At 48.3% G+C, this 22,332-nt stretch overlaps 1 protein-coding gene across 4 annotated transcripts in view; it reads left to right on the plus strand.

The window, feature by feature from the left end:
• The window catches only part of LOC135908474 (uncharacterized), a 49,314-nt gene extending 40,561 nt beyond the window's left edge, over nucleotides 1-8,753 (plus strand). For all 4 annotated transcript variants that reach the window (XM_065440255.1, XM_065440256.1, XM_065440253.1 and 1 more), the window contains one exon: nucleotides 5,831-8,753. In XM_065440255.1, coding sequence (XP_065296327.1) covers nucleotides 5,831-7,460 — 1,630 coding nt within the window. In that variant the 3' untranslated portion in view covers nucleotides 7,461-8,753. The remainder of the gene's footprint in view (nucleotides 1-5,830) is intronic.
• Nucleotides 8,754-22,332: the final 13,579 nt, after the last annotated feature.

The following is a 22,332-nucleotide window of genomic DNA, read 5'->3' on the forward strand; positions in this document are numbered from 1 at the left end:
ACATTTCATATGATTGGACATCCAATCACAAGACCTCATAATTAAACAAACTTGTTTATGTGTAATAACCATGCTAGAACAGCTCTTCACCTGCTCTTTTCGTAGGAAATGTATGTGGCAGACGAAACGGTAATAGTCAGGCGCGTCCTCAAGGTATCCTGGCTCCTTGAGGATGATGCCAATCCGAAGTCACAATATGCCGGCATTCCCATGCATGCAACAGCGCAGCAGCGTCAGATTTCACTCTACGTAATATAGTGAGAAACTCTATGGTCCACAAGTGTTTCCGCAAGCGGGGTGCTTGTGCAATACATTCATCTCATAAATACCAAACAAGAACTGATTGCCGCGGTGACATCTGTCAACTGTTTGGAGCCTCTGAATGACCCGAATAATTAGTACAAGAAAACTACTTTAAGTTATCAATTGCTTGGAATACACTTAAAGGCACACTTGAATGCTTAAGTACTACGTTGCTGCACTTTCTTTCTTCCCTTCTTTCTCTCTTTCTTTCTTTCTTTCTTTCTTTCTTTCTTTCTTTCTTTCTTTCTTTCTTTCTTTCTTTCTTTCTTTCTTTCTTTCTTCATTCATATATTCAAGACATTCCTTGCAGAAATGCCTTGGGTGACGCTAAAAAAGGCAATGAACGTGCCTGACTTAGCAGCTGCGGTCACACAACCACATAATGCAATGACAAAAAATATAGATTAGAAATGCGGCAATTTGAAACATGGTAAATGTTAGAGGGGGAGGATAAACTTTTATTGTAGAACCAGCACTTTATGATGGCCGAGGCTAAGCCTCCCACGAAGGGACGTCAAGGGCTTGCCTCGTCGCCGTCTCGCGGGCATGCTGGGTCGCCCAGGTTTGGTCGTCGAGGGCGGAGCTCCGCAGAGCTTCATGCATCCTAGGCGAGAGGGTCGTGGTGTTAGTGTGCGTGTGCTGCGCTGGGCACTCCCACAGCATATGCGGAAGCGTAGCCGGGTGAATGCCACAGCACCGGCAGTTGGGGGTAGTGTAAACGTCTGGGAATATAAGGTGGAGGCGGGCGGGGGAAGGGTACGTGTTTGTAGCCGGCGCAGGGTGGTGGTCTCCGCCCGGCTGAACTTGGGGTGAGGGGAGGGGAAGGTTTTGCGACTGAGGTAAAAGGCTTTAACGAGGTCGTTATAAGTGGTCAGACTGTCCCTGGTGTTCAACTCGTCTCCAGTGACTCCGGCGCGGTTGACTAGGCCTCGCGCAATTGAGTGGGTGACCTCGTTGAGATTGGCGAGGTGTGGGTGGACAGGGCCCGCATGGGCCGGGATTCATGTCAGGGAGATCATGCTGTCTTTAGAGTGTGGTGCCTGGCAGAGGATGCGAAGAGCTTGGGGTGAAATACGACGTTTGCTGAAGTTAGTGACGGCTGAGCAAGAGTCACACACAATGGTGTGACAGGTGGAATCTAGAGTGGCCAGGGCGATGGCTCGTTCTTCAGCCGTCTCGGCAGTGGGGTGTAGTGACGTTGGAGGCGTGGCGTAGCACTCCATTGCGTGTGGCGACGGCCAGAAATAGTGTGTCATGCGAATATTGGGCTGCATCAACAAATGTGACTCCAGGTACGAGTGCAAGGGCTTTTATGATAGCTCCGGCCCGAGCCTGGCGCCGGGCCCTGTTATATTCAGGGTGAATGTTTCTAGGGATAGGGTCTGTGTAGATCGAGCTACGGATTTCAGTCGGGATCGGTTGTTTGGGGCTCTGTTGCTGATGGTAGGTGAAGCCAAGCGTGGATAGAATAGAGAGTCCCGTTTCACTAAGGCTAAGGGTGAGCCGTTCAAGCTGAGAGCGTTGTTGGGCTTCAATGAGTTCGGCAAGGGCGTTGTCAACTCTCAGTTGGTTGAAGAGTTCAGTGCTGGTGTAAAAGTTAGACATGAATAAAATTTTTTGTATCTTTTTTGACATCGGTGACATACGCATACAGGTACATACAGGTACATGATACAGGTATGTCGAAGCAGCAGTCGTCCGGGTACTTAATCGTTGGTGTCACAGAAAGCCTTGAAGAAACAACTTAGTAGAAAATGCACTTGCACCTTGACCTACAAGTATGATTGTGAAGCATGTTCCGCATGGAAAGACCGGTACTCACCCGCTCCGAATACTCCACTGTCGCAGTATTACCAAGCTGACGACCGACGTTTCCGTCGTCTGCTATTGCTGTTGCATTGCCAGCTTGCTTTGGCCACGTGTATACACATTTTATCTCGTCCACATAACATATATACACATATATATATATATATATATATATATATATATATATATATATATATATATATATATATATATATATATATATATATATATATATATATATATATATATATATATATATATATATATATATATATATATATATATATATATATATACCTTCAAAGATAAATGTAAAAGCTGACACCGAGTGTCACACACATTATATATATATATATATATATATATATATATATATATATATATATATATATATACAATGTGTGTGACACTCGGTGTCAGCTTTTACATTTATCTTTGAAGGTCGGCACTGCTGCATAGGCCGAGTGAAATCACAACACTAATTACACCAGTTTGTTGCCAATAAACATCCGTGCTATACAGCGGTGATGTCTCCATGATATAAAAGGCACCTGAATAACGTTTCAGAAGATATACTGCTGCTGCATAATATGCGTAAGCGCTTATGTGCAAAAAGGTACTACGTACAGTATTACCACACGTTCTGGTGAACACAAGCTGTCCGCCGTTGAGGGAAGAATTATGTACCACTGAAAAAAGCCATCGCAGGCTGGTATGTTGCTGAAGTTCCTACACTTTTGTAGCTGAGGATGTCACGCCCATTCGTTCACAATATTCAACAGCAGCTTCATTTAATCATAAACACGTAGCTTTCGCCAGGACGAATTCCATCGCGACTGTTTGCCTTCGGGTCCAGACTGCCTACGCTCTCTCTCTCTCTCTTGTCGTTACCCATTCGAGAAATTGGCACGATACAAAACGTTTCAGCCGTTACGCTTAATTTGCTTCAAACAGCTTCAAATTTAAAATGTTTTCGTATACGTATTAGCTTGAAGTGTTACGAATAAAATTTACAACACAAAGCCTTAGTTGGCGCTTCGATTACCACTGCCGGCGGTGCGCTGTCGACGTTTCGATGGCTGAACGCGAAACAGCATACATGCCACAGGCTCGATATTGCTACGAGAAAAAAGAGGCATTTTCGTACCTAAACTCCGCAGACGGTGTTTTAAGTATACCCTGTCTGAGCAGTTCCTTGCAGCACTGTGGAAGCTGCGGGTCTCCTTAGCCAATAGGAAGGCCGAATACTCCTCAAGGTGTGGTCATCCGCTTCGCGTGGTCCGCTCACCACGTCTGCCTTACCATCCTGTCGACACATGCTGCAAGTTTAGCGGATTGGCACACCAAAGGTTTTGGCGTTGTAACCATAAGCTGCATTTACATGAATGCAGCAGCGGGGCTTCGCTTCATCTGTGCGCTTTCGCAGCCGTTCTTTGCCGCCTTCTTAGCTAGTAGTAATAGGGAAGGCCCTTTTAATTATTCGCCCACGATGCATCGTCTGCTCGGCGTCTGTTTGGCGTTTCTTCGCCACCGTCATCATGTGCGATACAAGAGCGGAGTAGTAAGTTAATGATGCAGTGGATAATCATACTTTTATATCATTGCGCATCGTGAACGTATCACTGTTGCTAATGATGGGGCGCCCATCTGGTAACTGGAAATCAAATCACTTGTACGGCTCGGCGCTACCTCTATAGTCTTAGCAGCGTCAACACTAATACCTGATCTCAATAACGACATATCATATTTAATGCTTTGCCCTCAGCTTGAGATGAGACTGAGCGATGCCGCATTTAGCATTTATTTCTTGCTGCCAAGGCGGGGAGCCAGTGACCAGTGCGAATTCGGATCGAAGCGGGCTGTTCTGGGCTTGAAGAGCGCAGTCATGTTGCTACCAAATCATGGTTAGGATGACTATTACGGCTACCGACGGTAACCGCCGGCACCCGGTAGCCGACAGCTACCACCAAGTCGTGGTGTACGACATGCATGTCACGTATTATGTAGCAAGCAAAAATAAAACTCAATAATTCCCCCCATTAATCGGGTAGTTACATCCGAAACAATATTCCGCTGCGCAACGATATTGCCTATGTCCACCTCCCACATTCGGCGGAGTTGCAAGTTACTTGTGAGATAGAATATAAAATAACAGAAGAGAATATAGATACAATAGAAGGGCCCCGTTGTAACATACGAACACATTGCGCACATGATTGTGTTTACTTAATGCCTCGATAGTGGCTTCTTGGTCGTCTATGAAGCATAGCGCTTCTTGCTACACCTGAGAGAAAGGCGTTCCCAGAAAGTCCAATGTAAAGGTGGCAAAAATCAACCCTAACTATGTTTTCCGGCACAAGCGTCCGAAGTGGTTGTCGAAATCGCGCCATAGCATGCACAGCGCCCGTTTAGGTCGTTGGCCATTATCTGGTATACCCCGTTAAGGTCGAGGCTCTGGTCGAAAAAAACAAATGGCGAGTTGCTGGCTCTGTCCGTCCAAGTATGCGCATTCACGAGACTGCTGCGTGGCGAGAACGTAGGCGTTCTGCTGAGTCGCCTTTCTCGTCAATAGAGAAACTGGTTATACCTAATTGGCTACTCACAAAGATGATTGAGTTCCAGTAAGCGTTGCTGTGGTAAAAGAAGTACAGCTACATTACAAAACTAGAAATAAAGTAATTGATTACAGAGAATTAATTACATGTTAGTCATTACGCACAAGTCTGATTTAAACCTTCAGGCGCTCGAACGCTTTTGCGCGTCAGCGCGCGCGCACGTCTCGAAAGGACTGTAATAGTTGGCGTTCGCCGATAAATACGCCCCTCAATAGTTTGGCCAAATGTATACGAGCCCTTTGCACCGCCTTCTTATCGGCGGTTCCGACCACCGGCCACAACCACCGACCAACACAAACACGGGTCGATGAGCCAAAGAAAGCGTTTCTCTTTGGAAAAACCGGCGCATCCACGCATATAGTGGGAATTGGTGTCAAGCGAAGCTTTCTTTCTTCCAGGTTTACGCAAATGTTACGCGAATGTGCATACGTACGTGGTGCTAACGGAGCAGACGCAATGTTTATGCAAACCTTACGCGATGACGCAAGTGTAACATATAATTATTGGAGTCAACTCACGTGCACGCTTGTACTTCCCGTTGCCATTTCCCTATATGCCATACTTTAGGAGATTCTTCCGGCTACGGATTGTCAGTAATGCCATTCATTCTAATCGTCGAATTGAGTGCAGCTAAAGCACCATGCCACACGCTTACGCAGGTATCGTATAGCGGATGAACTGACAGTATGGATAGGATGGACCTTACTAACTCGTGCCTCGCATCTTCTCGGGCCTTTTGTATTCTTTTGGTGTTGCGAGAGGCGGCGCTTGAATCAAAAAGTGTGAGACGTAGCAAGAAACGTTCAAAGTCTTGAACCCTCTGGTAAAACTCTGGTGAGTTGACAAGCAGAGCATATTAAAAAAAAACGTGCATTGTTTATTTACCGTCATTCTCGAAGCCTCCTGCTTACATGTTCAAAGGCCCTAAATACCACAAATACTTGTTCTTATCACGAAACACACAAAATTGTGATCAACAGCGGATGAACAAGGACTGTCGCTGTAGCACAGCAACGTTCACTGTTCAACCATTGATGACTTGGAGCCTTCACATTTTTGCGAAACTCTGTCTCGTCATGACGCACAAACCTTTTATATTCCAGGAATGGTCTTCCAGTGATACTTCCGCGGAACTTGGAGGAGCATGGTGTCCTTCCTGAGGACCTCGACTGCTTCTACAAGGAAATTTATCGAAACGAATCTCTAGCGGTTCCAGACAGACAGCACGTGTATGGACCCCGGACGAGATTGTTGTTCGACAGGGCGCTGAGAGAGGAGTTTGTATTCGTAGAGTGCGTCACAAAGAAGACCCCGGAGAGGCCGTTTTACAGCCAGTTTCTTCTGAACCCGCTCGTTAAGAGGAACGTGGAGAAGCGGTGCCGACGTGCAAGCACAGGGACGCCCCACAACCTGAGCGTCCTATTGCTTGGTCTCGACTCGGTGTCGCATCTGAACCTCGACAGGCACCTTCCGGAGACTGCCAAGTTCGTGCGGGAGAAACTCGGCGCTTTCGAACTTCATGGATATAACAAAGTTGGGGAGAACAGCTACCCGAACCACATGGCCCTCCTCGCAGGTCTCAAAGACTTCGAAGCGGACAAGGCGGCTCAGGCCGGATTCTACGACAACCTCAATCCCTCGTTGATCTGGCGTAAATATGCTGCGCGGGGTTACAGGACCATGTTTCTCGAGGAGTGGACGCAGTGTTCTCTCTTTAGCAGCTTCCACAGTAAAGGTTTTCGGCGCGCGCCGACTGACTATTATCTGCGACACGCCATCATGCTAATGGAGGAGCTAGCCGAGAACACCGAAGAAGAACTGCGGGTAAGCTGCTTGGGACCCACTATGCCGTCCGAAGTGCTGCTAGAATACCTTGCCCATTTTGTGAACGTCATGTCGGAGCGACCTTTCTTCGCCTATGCTTGGTTCACCGAACTAACGCACGAATGGCTCAACAACGCAGCGTATGCGGACGAACCTTTCCGGCGCCATCTCGAACATCTGCACGCTTCCGGCGCGCTCAACCACACGGTTCTCGTGTTCCTCAGCGACCACGGATTGCGCTTCGGCGACGTGCGCACCACGTACATCGGAAGGCTCGAAGACCTCCAGCCGTTCGCCTTCCTCGTCTTTCCGCCGTGGTTCCTAGAGAAGAACCCCGAGGCTGCTCGGAATCTTCGTGTCAATCAGCGCCGCCTGACGACGCCCTTCGACGTCCATGCGACGCTCGTCGAGCTGCTCGACTATCCCGTCAGGAAGCGACCGCGCACTGAGTACGGACTGAGCTTGTTTAACGAGATTCCGGAGGAGAGGACGTGCAGGGATGCGTCCATTAAGCACAAGTGGTGCGCGTGCAGCGTCCGGGGCGATGCAGCTGTGTCCGGTGCGCTGGCCAGGACTCTGGGAGATCGGATTGTTTCGGACGTCAACGAGAAGTCAGCGCGGTCAACGCGAAAGTGTGCCGAGTACCAACTGCTCCGAGTGATTGACGTGGCGTTGCTGCAGGCGACACCGACCGAGCTCGCAATGAACACGAGTCATTACTTGGTCGCTGTCAAGCTGTCGCCCGGCAACGTCGTCTTTGAAGGCACCGTACGTGTTAGCGCGCACAACAGGATTGGCGTGAACGATATTAGCCGCTGCGACAGGTACAAGGCACATACCTACTGCATGTATGGACGCTCGCTTGAGCAATACTGCTACTGCCGTCGTACATTCGCTGGTCAGGGTTGATTTATAACACACTTACCTGGGCTGTTTGCTCTTTCACGGGTCAAAGATAAAGCTAAAAAGATGAAAAACTTGTATGTCTAGAATAATTGTAGGTATGTCTAGAACCTACGGGAGCTGCAACGGGAGCGGTTGTGCCAGCATGGAAAGTACATGGAACTGCGTCCTTCTGGCATCAAAATGGCTTTGTGACTTTCTAAACTCGTCATTTCCAACAATGTACTGCGTAATAAATAATGAAATAGACATCATTAAAGTTCTCCGAGGGCAGGATTCGAACACCGGAACTCTAGCGCAGAAGACTGATATTGAAACCATTAAGCCACGGACGCATGTGGAAAGAGTATGATGCTCTTTTAAACATGCGTACAATTAACGTACCGGGAGTTGGAGGGGTCTTGCGGCTGGTTCACTGGTGACAGCTTTAAAGCGCCAGGATGTGTGTCTGTGTGGAGGAAAAAAGGGGGGGGGGGAGAAGGGGCGGTAGCCAATTCAGGAAGACCTAAACCTGACCAATTAGCTCCACGCTGTGGAACAGCTGGAACAATAACAGGAGCACGCCTGCACAAGACCAAATATACCCGAATTCCAGCACAGGCCGAGCATACGTGTGGCACACCCTAAGTATAGTGCGCCCCTCTCCATACAAGAAAGTCGCTCAATGATTTTGCATAGCCCTACTACAAGTGCCGCCTTAGTTGCAACGTGGTATACATGACAACGCCTGTGGTCTTTTCTACCAGATACAACGTCCAGATACTTAGCAGAACTGTGTGCGTCACACGCCACCGTGAAAGTGCTGTGACTTTGGCCAAAGCAAAAAGATTACGTATAAGAGGCCACGTGTTATTTCTTGTTGGACGAGTTGTCTTAGTAAACGTTGCATTTTCAGATTCTGTCGAAGAAAGGTATCTGACTGGGCTGGCTGGCCATCCATGACCCTAACTTCACAACGAAGGAACCAGACCCGAACGAGGTCTTCGTCCTTCTTCTTCTCCATGTATTGTTTCCGCGCTGTGAATTTAGCGTTGTTGGAGACTTCTTATCAGTAACATATCTACAGAAGCCCATGGTCACGAGACTGGTCCGCGAAAGCGCGCGTATGAAATCTCTTCGGTGCTTAGACTAAAGTTAGCACCGCGAACTAAGCCGTTAGCAAGTTCGCAAGCGCATGCAAGAAACCCGAGACGAGGCAAGGTCTGTCTGCGTTAGTGTTAAGCCTCTTCGCACATATAAGGTCAGCGTTGATAGACACCAAGGCCTGTTAGGGTTGGCGTCTGACACCACGTGTTAAAAGGAATTTCAACCGACCATCTCTCACCCTGCCTCGTCGAAATGAGGCGTGACTTCGCCTGCTATTGTTGGCGCCCCGCACCTCAAGTAGAAAGAACTTTCTCTCACCCGACCTTCTTCCAGCACGCCTCTTCGAAATGAAGCGTGACTTCCTAATTCGCCATGACCATTTCGACTGTCTGCCAGAAGCCCCACAGTGTACAGACCTCTTTTGTGTGTGTGTGTGTGTGTGTGTGTGTGTGTGTGTGTGTGTGTGTGTGTGTGTGTGTGTGTTTAGAGAGACCCTTTCCTCGAATGGGGCCTGGAGGAGAACTTCCACGAACCCGCAACACGCAGAAGAGACGGACAGGCGTCTACAATTCCAGGAGGCGGGACAACCTCTTCCTCGCAACAGGCTCTGTATAACCAGATGAGGAGGGGCCCTCTTTCTGTGCCGGTCACGTGACGTCGACTGAAGCAAGATCCCGCCCACGATTGTAGAGAACCTATTGAAGGGGCTCCGAAATTTACTTTTGAACACTTCATGCTCTTCTCATTTTCTTTCACCAACTTTTGAATAAACCGTGCAAGTTTCGCACCAGAAATCGTCTCGTCCTCGCTTGGTCGCCATGGTCTACCGGATGCCTGCAGCCCGCCGACAACGCCACGCTACCCAATAAGTAACGTTGGTCGAGCTTCGATAGGCAGGCGCCGCTAATACTGGGCAGCAGTACGATACGCTACTCTGGAGTACGCAACAGGCCGTAGGAATAATGATGATGCCACGCTTGAGAAGTAAAAACTACTGCATCAGTTCCTGAAGAGAAACTGATGCTGACCACGGGACAAACCATGAGGCCAGGTGAAGAGACGGACATCACGCGACACTAATGAGCTCATAAGACAAACATGAAAGTACAAAACGCGGAAATAAAGAGGAAAACAATAAAATCTGAGCAAATGAATTAAAACAGGGAAGCAATACTTTACCAAACACTAAAGGCGGTACAGGCTAGGGCTTGTGCGTTCGGAGAAGCCACCAACAAGAGGTCATAGCTACTGATGATGATGAACCTCAAACATGGCTCGTAACCATGCTGAAGCGAAAACCTGGTCGTTACAAGAAACGCAGAAATGAATAGTGCAAACAATAATGAAACGAAAAAAAAAGAGAGAAAGATAAATAATTGAGCGTAATTAATCATTTTTCCTGATTCTCAACTGCGCTTTTCTTCTTTGCACATTCGCCTAATTAATTCAGAAGTGGATGGATGGAAACAACTTTATTCTGAATCCGGCAAATTTGGCGACCCGGGCTCAGGTCTCCCATGAGGGGACTTCGAGGCCTTGCCTCGTCGCCGCCTCGCGGGCTTGCTGGACAGCCCACTCTTGTGTCTTGAGGTTGGAGCTGCGCAGAGCGGCGGCCCACTTCGACGCAAGAGCCTCCGGAGCTACTGCCATTGTAGCTGATGTAACCCGACACTCCCACAATATGTGTGACAGCGTCGCTCTAGTTTCCTGACATAATTTGCAAAGAGCAGTCGGGTATTGCGCGGGGAAAATGTGCTGCAATCGCACCGGACTGGGGAAGGTTTGTGTTTGCAATTGTCGCCAGATGACTGCCTGGCGACGTTTCAACATGGGGTGAGGTGGGGGCAGCAACCGCCTGCCTAGCTGGTAGTGCTTGGTGATGTCATTGTACCTGACCAGGCGTTCTCGCGTGTTTTGAGCCAGCAGTTCTGAACTCGAAGAGGCGGTCTCCGATTCTGCGCGGCGGGTCAGTTCTCGCGCAGAGCGGTGTGCTACCTCGTTCAAGTTAATGAGGCCCTCATCGGTGGGGGTGGCGACGTGCGCTGGAAACCATATGATGGCGGTATTATCGAAGTGCTGTCGACCAGCTTTCCTTAGAATCTCGAGAGCTTCGGAGGAAATGCGCCCCCGCGCGTAGTTGCGAACTGCGGATTGTGAGTCGCTAAAAACTACCTCGCAGAGGGGTCGGTAAGCGCAAGCGCAATTGCTACCTCTTCTGCTGTTTCGGGGTATTCTGTTGCGACACTACACGCGTGCGTAAGCCGGGAGCTAACGTCTACGACTACCGCCGTGAACCGGTGTTCTCGTGTGTATTCTGCGGCGTCTACAAAGCGCGTAGTCCTCTCTCCACCCAAGGAGCGCAGCAGTGCCTTGGCACGGGCCTGGCGTCGGCCCCGATTAAATTCGGGGTGCATGTTTCGAGGTATAGGGGCGACAATCAGCGTGTCGCTGAGGTCAGGTGGAATGACCTGTTTCTGACCGTGTTCGACGTGGTAGTTAAAGCCCACTTCTGAATCAGAGGCATGTTCATCATCAAAGGCATGTCAACGTTTTCTGCGCCGTAAAATAAGCAAACAATTTCGTTCATAAGTAAAAAGAAGTCCTCTAACGAAATGTCCAACATTCCTGCCTTGAAAATGTATTTAATGGACATCGTCTGTGACGTATAAGCTATCGTCGTCTACATGAGGCAAAATTCGGCGTTCCTAGAAACAAGAACAAATCGCCAATAGCCGTAACCCCAGCTTGGAGCCAATTTTTCGATATAAAAGCTTTTCTTCGTCAGAGACATAGCAGACGAAACCAGTCCTCTTATGTTGGCAGTCTAAACCCTTATGGGGTAAAGTCTACTAGTCAGAAAGTTGGCTACATGTGAACAAATAACAAATATTTCTAAGCTAGCCGGCTTAAAATTTGCTGAGTATAAATATGACATATGGTGCTCTGATATCGTTGGTTAGAACCTCGATCAAAGGGCATATTACGGCGATCTGATTGCTTGTAAAGTTATTTCTGAAATGTTGAATTATCTTGTCGCATTGGTGTAAGTCAACAAATATAATTTCGACAAGGCGGGGGTCCAGGCCCACCGCACCAAGTCACAGGGCACTCAATATAGTTGTTTGAATGAATGAAATCTCTTGACGATGTTTTTATAACTGCAATGTACGTTTGCGAGGTTTGTTTGTATATTCGACATGTAAAACCGTATTGTTGTGGGTGCGATCTTGTGTGTTGTATTGTATGTGCGCGCTCGTATTTTTTTTTATTTCACTGTTCTGTGTTCATACATTGTTGTATAAGCTCCGAACATATTTGATGATACTTAATAACTATTGCAGCACGCTACGTTTACGACTAGTAACGAGCCTGTTTTGTTATAATATCCGTTGGTGCATTCGTGTTTTGTTGCTGTAATGAACGCCACTGCTTTGCTGCCATTGCATAGGTAAGTATTTGGATCAGGTCAAGCAAGTGAAGCTGCTTTACTGCAGCTTTTTCTCCTACTAACCTATCATGTATATCACACAAAAATAAACACATTCGATCCAATTCTGAATTTGCAATATCTCGCCCATTGCCGATCAATTCGCGTCTTCGTCTCCATGTGAATATTTTATGCAGAACAAACAGTCGCATCAATTGCAGCCGTACTTGTTCTTTAGCGTGAGGCTGCGTGAGCGATGGACCAGAGGTAAGCATTATGTATTTTACGGCCGCGCTATCGCAAATTCATGGAGCACATGCTGCACACATATGTCGTGAGTGACATGAAAGATTGTGATCCACTCCGACTGTAGCACAAAGCCACAAAGGACACTCAAAAGGGTTTCTGAAATAGAATAGCTTCGCAGTTTAAAAAAAAAATAACGTTCGTCCTGGTGTGGGGTTCGAGCCCGGTACTTAACTGAGCTATCCAAGAGACTAGCCGATTGCAGTTAGAGACCGAAAAACATCGAGAACTCGAAGCCCAAAGACAGTGAATATGGCGAATTAGTTGGCCAGTTATGAACTTCCCTCTACCTTGTGGGCTTTCGCAGGATTGGTCTGTCAAAATGTCGAGAAGTTCTTCAAGACAAAGCGGACGGCTTCGGACAATAATGGAGTCGGACACACATAATTAGCGCGCGTATACCAAGGAGACACAAACGACACGCTGTTTAAGGGACCAACTCCGATTTTCCCTTTTCAAATACATGTAAAAACCAGAAGTGATCTCACCAGACAACCGCCCAACCGATTTGAATGAAATGTATTTAAGAGAGAAAGCTGAATGCTAGCGACTGGAGAAAGCAGAATTACAGCGAAGCTGTTAGCCTTTCGGTGCTCGGCACTTTTCGTGTCAGTCTGTGAACTAATATTATCATCATCAGCAACGGCTGAACCCCCAAATCAAGCAAAAACGCAATGGCTCTTCCCCCTCGTAATGCAGAGCCTACACCCACTCAGCAAAGTGGAGGGAACAGCGCACACATTCATTGACGTCACCCATACAACACACAGAACAGCACACATCTCAATAAAGAACAAGCTCAAAGCAAGCATCGGAACCTTGAATAAAGCACTGCATACCCCCTTCAGCAGTTGTAGTGATGGTTTTGCAACAGCTTCGCGGGACATCCACTTACCTCAGGGCTGGGATGGCGAGTGATTTTTTTTATTCAGGATCTCCAATGATTTACAAAAACTTCCGAAATCCACTAAATCTCAATAAAAAAGTTTATACATGTAGTCTACAAACGTTCGACTCTGCACCAAGAACAGACACTGTAGTTCTGTAAGCTACATCTGCTAGAGCAGCCAGTGAGGACAAAGATAATTTATAAGTTTGCAGACTGGGTGAAATTCCACTATGCCCCTTATGAGGGTTTCGCAAAATCCTAGGGCGCTATAACGTAAAGCTATTCCAAGATTTTCTATTCCAATTCTGCAATCAGCCCTCCGCCATGGGTCAAAAACTTTTTTGAACCACCCCCACTTCACCTGTCTCTCACGCGACGTCACGAAAACCGCGATAGCTCCCCATCTGATATGGCGTGAACACACTATTCATGACTGGAAATAACAAAAAAATGGTTGTTTATGATTCGACGCTTTTTCGCCATTAGCGCTCGACTATTGGTCAAAAGTTTTCGGGTGACACCCACTTCACCTGCCTGTCACGCGAAGTCGCAAAACCGCGAGGACTCACCACGTCAAAGTGACGTGTACGCGTTAAATATGCATTAATATGCCGAACAAAACTGAGTTTTCTTCTGAATAGGCACAGGCTTCCCCGTTCCGAAAGGAATAAAAGATGGCTGCCGCCGATGGCTCAGGCACTGGCTACTCACACCAGCCGGAGAGCATGGATTTATTTGCTTAGAATAAAGCTTTTTGTGTGGCCGTGTAACGTTTTCGAGCACTTTCGGCATGTTTACAACCTCGTTCTGCCAACTCTTCTTTGCTGAGGATCCGTTTTAGCGGCATTCTTAACCTTCCGCTGCATGCCGTCGCAATTTCCGACCAGCCACCACAAGATAAGTATGGGAAAGCGGATCAATCAGAGACGCCGGCACCACCCTATTCATCCGGTTATCGATTTTCAGTGCACTGGCTCGGCCCCATCGAATCCCTTTCCACTTTAGCGTGCTCCTCGAACCTTGTCAGCCAATTAGGTAAGACAAGCCGCTCAGTGTAGGCAATGTTATTCGTTTTTAAAGCAAACAAAAGGGACCTCCTATAAACGAGGAGAGCGTTTTATTGGTCTACTCAGACAACCCTGCGGGTCACCGCCCGATGCTTGCGTGAGCGGTTACGCAAATTTGACGTCAGCAGATTGGGATAAAAACATATTGGAATAGTTTTACGATATAGGTCCCCTAGATTTGTATGCACAATTTAGCGGCCCATTTATTTCAGAGTGGTGTGTAATACATCGACTTTATCCGCTTTAGATGTCTCAGTAGGCGAGTGAGTGAGCAAAAACTTCATTGAAAATAAAGTAAGGCACAATGGCTGGGGCCCCTATTCCAGAGCCCCACTTGCACGAGCGGTTCGCTGGGCTTAGTCCAGAAGAGTCCATTGGCTCTCCCGACCCTCGTATGCAAGCCATGCCTCCCATTGGCTATTCCTCATTAGTTGATGTTGATGTTGGTGGATTATGCAGCTGTCTATGTGCGGAGGCCTCTTGGGGCACTACAACGCGATGTGTTTTAGTGTGAATGCGTCTGTGCGCCACGGACACTCGTCAGTGAACCTCGTGGAGTGTATTCTGTTAGGTTGTGCAGGTTGGGATATGTACTCGTCTGAATACGACGCCAGTCCCTCTCCTGTTGGCTGTTCAAAATGGACTGAGGATGCTCAAAACATCTCCGCTTCTGCGTTTTCTGTAAGAGGATCTCACGAGAATTCGGTGGAAGGTCGTCGCTGGGTCATGCCGTGGCTCGGATGCTTCATCATCGAGCAATAGGGTCTGCCCTCGCGTCTACTGTCAGTCCCTCGTGTGCCGGACAACATATAAAAATTGTGTGGTGCCCATCTAGTTGATTGCCTAAAATTTTGATTATTGATTGGGGTCCCGTTCCATTTAGAAACAGGCGGCAAGCCGCTTGTGAGTCGGACAATATGACAGCCGAATTGGTTTGGCGCTCGGCGTCCTGAATGGCCAAGGCGGTGTCTGCAGCCTCTGCCACGCAGGCCAAGGTGGTTTTAAAGGATACCGTTAAGGGCCGTTTATAGTCCGACGTAACGCACGCGCGCGCACGCTACGTCACGTCGGCGAAAACGACGCCTCTATAGTAGGGCGCACCGGCGCAGCTAACGTAACCGGCGGCGTCCGACGCGCCCCGACGGGCCCGGCGCCGATTTGGCTCCGGAGCCATTCGCGCGTCGAAGTCGGCGGAACTCTCGCACCACAATGCATTGCGCGCGAAGAAAAAGGCTCCAACACAACTCCGCAGACGGCTTTTGCGGACGGCGCGCGACTTGGGGAACCTTCTGCGCATGCTCTGAAGATAGCAGCCTACGGCGCGCGCGTTGAAGTATACACCAGAACACCGTGAATTCAAAGGGCGCCGCCATATTGATGAGCGCCGGTCGCGCCATCTATCCCAAGCGCCGCGAAGTAGCAGGCCTGGGCTGCCACGCCGGGAGATGCGACCCGGCGCGAAAGCGAAACTTGTGCTTTTTAGCTGGGCGGAAGGCGTGTTTCGCGTTTTTTCTAACCTGTCATTTTCGCTGTCTGGATTCAATCAAACTTCAAGACCTCATGCAAGTCCACAATGGCCACACTGCGTGCTGTGCAGACTGCAGAAGCGAATACATCGGGTAGGTACGCTATTACGTTGGTACAAACCGCGCGCTATATGCTAGAATACGTGTGAGCTTTTTGGCACGTAAACTGTGAAGGAATTTACAGCACTGTGTTGGTGCCATATATTATGAAAGCACGCAGAACACTGTCATCTGCACTTTCAGTTTGGTCTTGTTTGTCATGGTCTCTACTGAGTTGGCCGCGTTTGGCAACCAACTGGCGAGGTCGTTTGACTGCCTGGTTAGCAGACGCCTGCCCTTCACCACCTGCACATTGAAAACAAAATAGATGTTATAGTAAGAAGGGCTGTAGTTCTTTCCCATGCCATCACTGTTGCGAAGATATAAAGTCCTCTCAAAATGAAATAGAAAATACACCAGGCCAATTGTATCCTGCAACCACTTAAGAGTACAACATTCAGAACAAAAGCCTACAGCACTCGAACAAGCAGCATATGATGCTAAACCTGCACTCATTGGAAAATGAGGTACTACAGTAGTTATGATGTTCAACTACATGTGCATTCAGAGCCCGTATAACAGGGCGAGCATGACAGATGCAGGTGTTGTACAGTTGCACAAACCATGACAGGGCACGTAAAATTACCATCCCTACTTAAAGCTGCATCATCAGGACCCCTTTGGTAAGACAACAACCGCACCTGCATTCCAAGAAATTAGCCCCACCAACTGCAGCTACCTGGTACCAGACCTGTTTCGCTTGTGCGAGGCCATCGGATTGTTGGCGCTCCCTTAGAAAAGAAAACAGTAAAAAAAACTAGTGAGTACGATCAAAATTTTGTTACAAAATACAAGAATAATTAAGCAACTTATTTTCCTCGCCATATGAAGGGAAATATTTTGCGCTTTGCCCCGCATAACAGCCCGCACGCAGTTTAAAGCTCAGGAGGCTCAAATAAATTCGTTACGAATGACACCTGCAACACCAGCTCGTAAAGGTAGGTGCGCTGCAAGAACACCTTCGGCGACGAGTAGTCGTCCTTTACGTTTTTGTGGACGCATGCTACGTGACGAGCAGACTTCGGTTTACTTTCATTAGCAATAACGCTCACCAGCAAGGCCTACAACTTGTCGTTCACGCTTAATGGTCATTCCGTGCACCAGCTGCAAGTATCGCTAACCGCAAACTCAACTGTTCCGCTTAACCGTCGGGAGCTCTGCCTGAATGAAAACACGAAAAGGCTTGCCTTTTTGTTATAGTCAAGGCGAAGCACCGGCGCGGGATTCTGCTCTGTAGGCTTGTTGCCCAGAAAGTGCTCGGAGCAAACCTGTGTGTTACACGTATTACGTTCGTAGGGCGCAAAGTTGAACGTGGCACCAAAATATACACAGATCGAATACTCACTCGTGCATTTTCACTGGGTTGGTAGTTCTTCCTATTCACTGCAGCTATCCACCGGTGGCGCAGCTTGGCATTCTTCGTTGCGGATGGAAATCGGCGCAGGCTGAAAACACCGCACCGGCACGATTCCCTACGTGTGTTGTGCTCTTCGCAAACAGCGCTAAGCGACCTGCTCCTTTTCCGCTGGTTGTTTTGGCATCCAAACACGACGCAATGATGCCCAGATGACTTCTTCTGCTTTGGATCCGTGTGAACGGGCACATTTCCGCACTTTGGAGCCCTAGAGCTGGCGCTTGCCATGTCTACTAGTCGCCGGCGAACACACTTTGGCAGCCCAGTACAAAACGGCGCCGGTCGACCGGGCAACCCGGGTGCGAGAGTATGCGTTCGGTTAGTCTGGGTGCGAGACTAGCGTGTTCTGGTCTATAGAGGGGATGGCATCTCGGCTGGCGCAGCGCAACCGACGTAGCGTGACTGACCGCGAACGACGCTCGCCCGCGCGCCGATAACGTCGGACTATAAACGGGCCTTTACGTTGTTCTGGCACGTAGAGACTATGGTGAAGGTGTCTGAGCTGGTTCGACTGGCATCCTTATAATACACTCCCGGTCCCATGCCAAAACGTTTGTGAAAAGTCTTTACCCTTGCCCTGCGTCGTCTTGGATGGTACTTGGGGTGCATGTTTTGGGGAATTGGAGCCACCGCGATGTGAGATCAAAGGTTGCGGTCTATCTGTGCCTTTCCTCTCTGCAATACTGGGATCTCAGGGGAAAGCCTAACCTCGCCAATACTTCCCTGCCGTGAGTTGAAGAACTAAGTCGTTCTTTCCGAGCATATAACGTCGGGACGGCGTACTCGTCAAAAGTATCCTGCAGACCCAGTCTCTCGAATCTTTCTGTGCTGGCACATTCGGGAAGGGTTTGAAGGCTTTTCTTATTATTGTGTTTGCCTGTATGATCTATGGGTTTGTCAAAGTCTGATACGGAAAGGCGCATGTGATGCGGCTAATTACGAAAGCGCGGACCAGGCTGATGGCCTCTCCCTCAGTTAAGCCGTCTCGGCTTCTTTCCACTCTCCGGCCGCCTTTCCTATGACCCCATTTAGTTTTTGAAGGGCGTGCGGTGTTCCAGCGTTCTGCCCTGTCTACATCCCCAATATTCTGGGTGCTTCCACTTCTTGAATCGGCGCCCCGTCGAGAGTCAGAGAGATTAGCACGCAGTCCTCCTTCCTTGCGTATTTCGCATGCACCCGAATGAAATCCGATTTTTCGGATGCGCACGCCGTGTCCGCCGCCCTCGCCTATTCCACGAGTGCGTCTATAACCTTTTGAACAGTTTCTTGCTTGTCCCCATGGGACCCATGGTAAACCCAGATCGTGATGTGATCGGCATATATCGCACAGCCGAGATTCGGGTGTTTATCTAGCTCCAGAGCAAGATTTCTCATCCTCACATTAAACAGCGCCGGAGAGACTATATAGCTCCCTAAGGGGTGCCTCTGTCGAGACAGTTGGAGGTGTGTAGTTTACAGAATCGCGTGGTGTTTTTGTATGTTATTGCTGAGTTACGCAGCCTTAAACATGATTTCTTTCTCCTATTCAGTAGGGAAAAAAATGATGGCCCGAATTAAAATTCACTTCCTGTAGTCAGAAGATTTAACGATTGCTTTTGAAGGCGACAAGCGTAATTAAAATCGGTGCATGCCGATAAAAACGATTTTTGTGCTTTCGCGCATTTATAAAGGAGTTCCGGAGGTATCTTGTCCGCGTCCCTCAGCGGCACAAGCAGTGCGCCTTGCAAAGATAGCCGAATGACTATATGGCCGCGTGCCTGCCACAGGCGGTCGCCTCCACAGTCCGTCACCCGGTTGGTTGGTCGATCTTTATGGTCTCTGATACCATATATACAACAGTGATACGTATCCAATATTTATGCAGGCAGAACCCCAGAACCCCTTCAAGGGTTGCTGCAAAGGCCAGTCTGTTAACAAATGTGACTAAAGATGACCTGTAAGGCAAATAAAATAAATAGATACCTCACAATAACTTTTGTAACAAGTGCAAAATGACTTCTTTTTTTGCTAACATACGAGTTAATTTTTGTAAGGTAAACAGACGAAAGTGAACATGTTGATCATACAAAAGCTCCTAGGATACCTAAGCACTTCCTATTAGTTGTGAAGGCGAAAATATTAATGTTCAATTATGCACCTCCGAGCAGTCCTCCGAGTTAACTCCTCGCTTGCAAGCGAGTGCGTTGAGACGCTTCGCCAACGCCTCCTAGTGGACTTCGGTCCTTGACATCATGTTACTTGCCCGACTACCATATAATCTAATGGGGACGCTCCCGATTAAGCCGCTCCGATTTTGATGCCACCGCTTTCGTCATGCCGGGCTTGGCAATGGAAATTTCGCTCGAAGTGTCATGCTGTCACAAAACAGAGTACACAGGTCAGCAGCCGAGGAGGCGCTGGCTTAGCCCAGTGGTTGAGACACTCCGCTTCTGAGTGTGTGGTCGTAGGCTAGAAAATCCCTACTGCCACTGTTTTTCCTTTCGGACTCGTTCTGATTCTTTAATATATTTATTTCTTTATAGCTATTACCGAGGCGGAGTTAGAACGCAGGCGATTCACAAACAGGGACACTCACACACGTAATGTGGGAATGCACCTCGCTCCCATTTTCTCATTCCCCCGTCAGCAGCGAAACTGACTGGACAGCCTGGCTCAGTTCCGGGGACGTCGACCGACAGTTTGAACTGGTGGACTGGGTGGAGAAGGTCAAGCAGGCCCAGGGCCTTACTTGAGCCCGATCCCTCAGCCACCTCTCCCTTTCCCCTTCCGCTGTTCAAAAAAAGTTTACCATCACCAGAGCTTGCGCGGACAAGGAACGCACGCATAACACAGGCTTCCGAGAGCGATGGTGACGTGGCGTCGCTGCGATGTCCTCTCCCCTGACGCAACACTTGGTGCGCCAGCGAGGTAGCAGGTGTACCCTTTCGCCGGCTCTGCTCCGTTTAGGCGCGCACATGACGTGCTGTCGCAGGCACTGGGGAATTTAGGTGCCGTTTTGCTGCTACAGACGCCGACTTTTTGCTCATATAGTATGGATGATATAATGGCATGTGGTCAAATGCTGCACAGTTTCTCTGCAACGTAGTCCTCGTGTGGTATCCGTGTGGTGGTGCGGATGAGGCGGATGACAGCGATTACGTGGGGCTTCCATATGCTAGCGTGGCTGAGGGCACTTATTAGGCGTTATCCAACAGTTTGGAAGCATGCAGTAGAAACACAAAATCAAGAAGGGGGCTGACAGATGGTGTCGCACACTGTGGTAGAAAAATAAAGAGACAGAAGGAAGTGGAAAGGCAGGGAGGTTAACCAGAGCGGAAGATCCGGTTTGATACCCTTCGCTGGGGAGAGGAGGGAGGCGGGATTGTGGAGGCAAAGTAACAGGAAAGTAAAGAGATAGAAAGAAAGGGAACATGATACATATTCACAGTCGGTCAACGTCACCGCACACTATCACCGCACAGCACAGTAGTACTTGTAGCACTCTAAACATTAGTTCAGGCTACAGTCGCTTGTCCAAGTCTGTTGTCTTTAAAAGCTGCAACAGTGCCCTCGTCGCCCTCCGCTTCGATGGATTGTGATGTCGGCTAAGATGCCTCAGAAAGGCTGGTCAGCCTTTCCTGCGGCACCTTATCCCTGTTTGTAACTTTTATGCCTTAGTAAAAACACGATAATTGATGATGAACAAATTCTACCGGCGATGTCACTGATCGTTACAGTGAAAACGTAGTATTCTCCTTATACCGCGTGTTGGACGCTTGTATAGGCAAGTTGGCTTTAGTGAGTGGACTATCTCTTACGTATTTTCCTTAGCTCAGATTCTCCAAACACGCTTGTTTTGTTACATTCTACTGTATCCTCGCTAACGGGTATGATTCAGAACTCTAAAAAAAAAAAGTTCGCGACATTACTGAGTCCGAACCTCTAACACGATGGTTTGGGCGCTATCTAGACAGCAAACCTTCTAGACAGCAAACAGAGATAGATGATGCGTGAACAAGTTCCAGCAACCGGGCGTATTGAAAATCGGCCCGCAACATCTAAGTAATGATCAACTGTTTATACGGTTACCTTTATTAGGAATCCAGTTGTCGACTTGTGCGATGCGTATAGATAGTCAAAAACTATGCCGACTTCGCTGTACATGCAGTTCCTTATCTTGCAAGCTTCGTACTCCCCCCTCCCCCCTCAATTCTTCGTCTTCTTTTCTTAATGCTTGTTCAGAACCTTTGGAGAGTATTGGTTTGTAATGACTTCAGCAGCATATCGAAGCCTTTCCTCAGATCCTTTTGGAAAACATTTCGATTGAATTGGACAGAATGGGACGGCGCGCCCGCTACTTTGCCAGCCGTTGGCGGTCGACGGCGACGAACCGGTGGTGTGCGTTGCCTTATAAGTATATATATATATATATATATATATATATATATATATATATATATATATATATATATATATATATATATATATATATATATATACGTGACCCACCGTCGCCGAGGCTCCATGCGGACGCGTCTACGTGACTTACTTGCCGAATTCGGCAAAGAGCGGCAGGGAGACGACTCGACTTACAAGAATGTTGTCTCCGACGACGCCCGCTGAGCATTAATCAGACAGCTGGGAGCCTCTCGGTGGCGGCTTTGGCCACCGCCATGCCCGAGGACTGAAAGTATACGCTCTCACATCCGAGAGAGCCTCTCCGCGCCGGCATTAAGAATTTGGGAAGGAGGCGGGGGGACGATACACCAACAAAAAGCATGAGATTGAGAAGTGAATCATTGAGTGAAGCATGGACTCCTTTGCGCAGTGTATGTGTTTGTGCGCGTTCCTGGGTCTCCTTGCGGAGTTTTCGGGAGGACATTTGATCTCTTTCATTTCATCTTTAGGTTCTTCCATCTCTCATTTTTTCACTAGTTTGCGGACTCTTGTTGATGAACGTGTTTGTTTACAAAGACCAGTGCCGATCATTGGTTATTCAGCCGTGACACCAGCAGCTGGCGAGACTGTTAATCGAGGCTGTGCCGCTATAAGAATGAAACTGTGTGGAATGGAATAAAGTGGGTT

The sequence above is a fragment of the Dermacentor albipictus genome, chromosome 3, assembly GCF_038994185.2.
Source record: "Dermacentor albipictus isolate Rhodes 1998 colony chromosome 3, USDA_Dalb.pri_finalv2, whole genome shotgun sequence".
Classification (NCBI taxonomy): Eukaryota; Metazoa; Arthropoda; class Arachnida; order Ixodida; family Ixodidae; genus Dermacentor; species Dermacentor albipictus.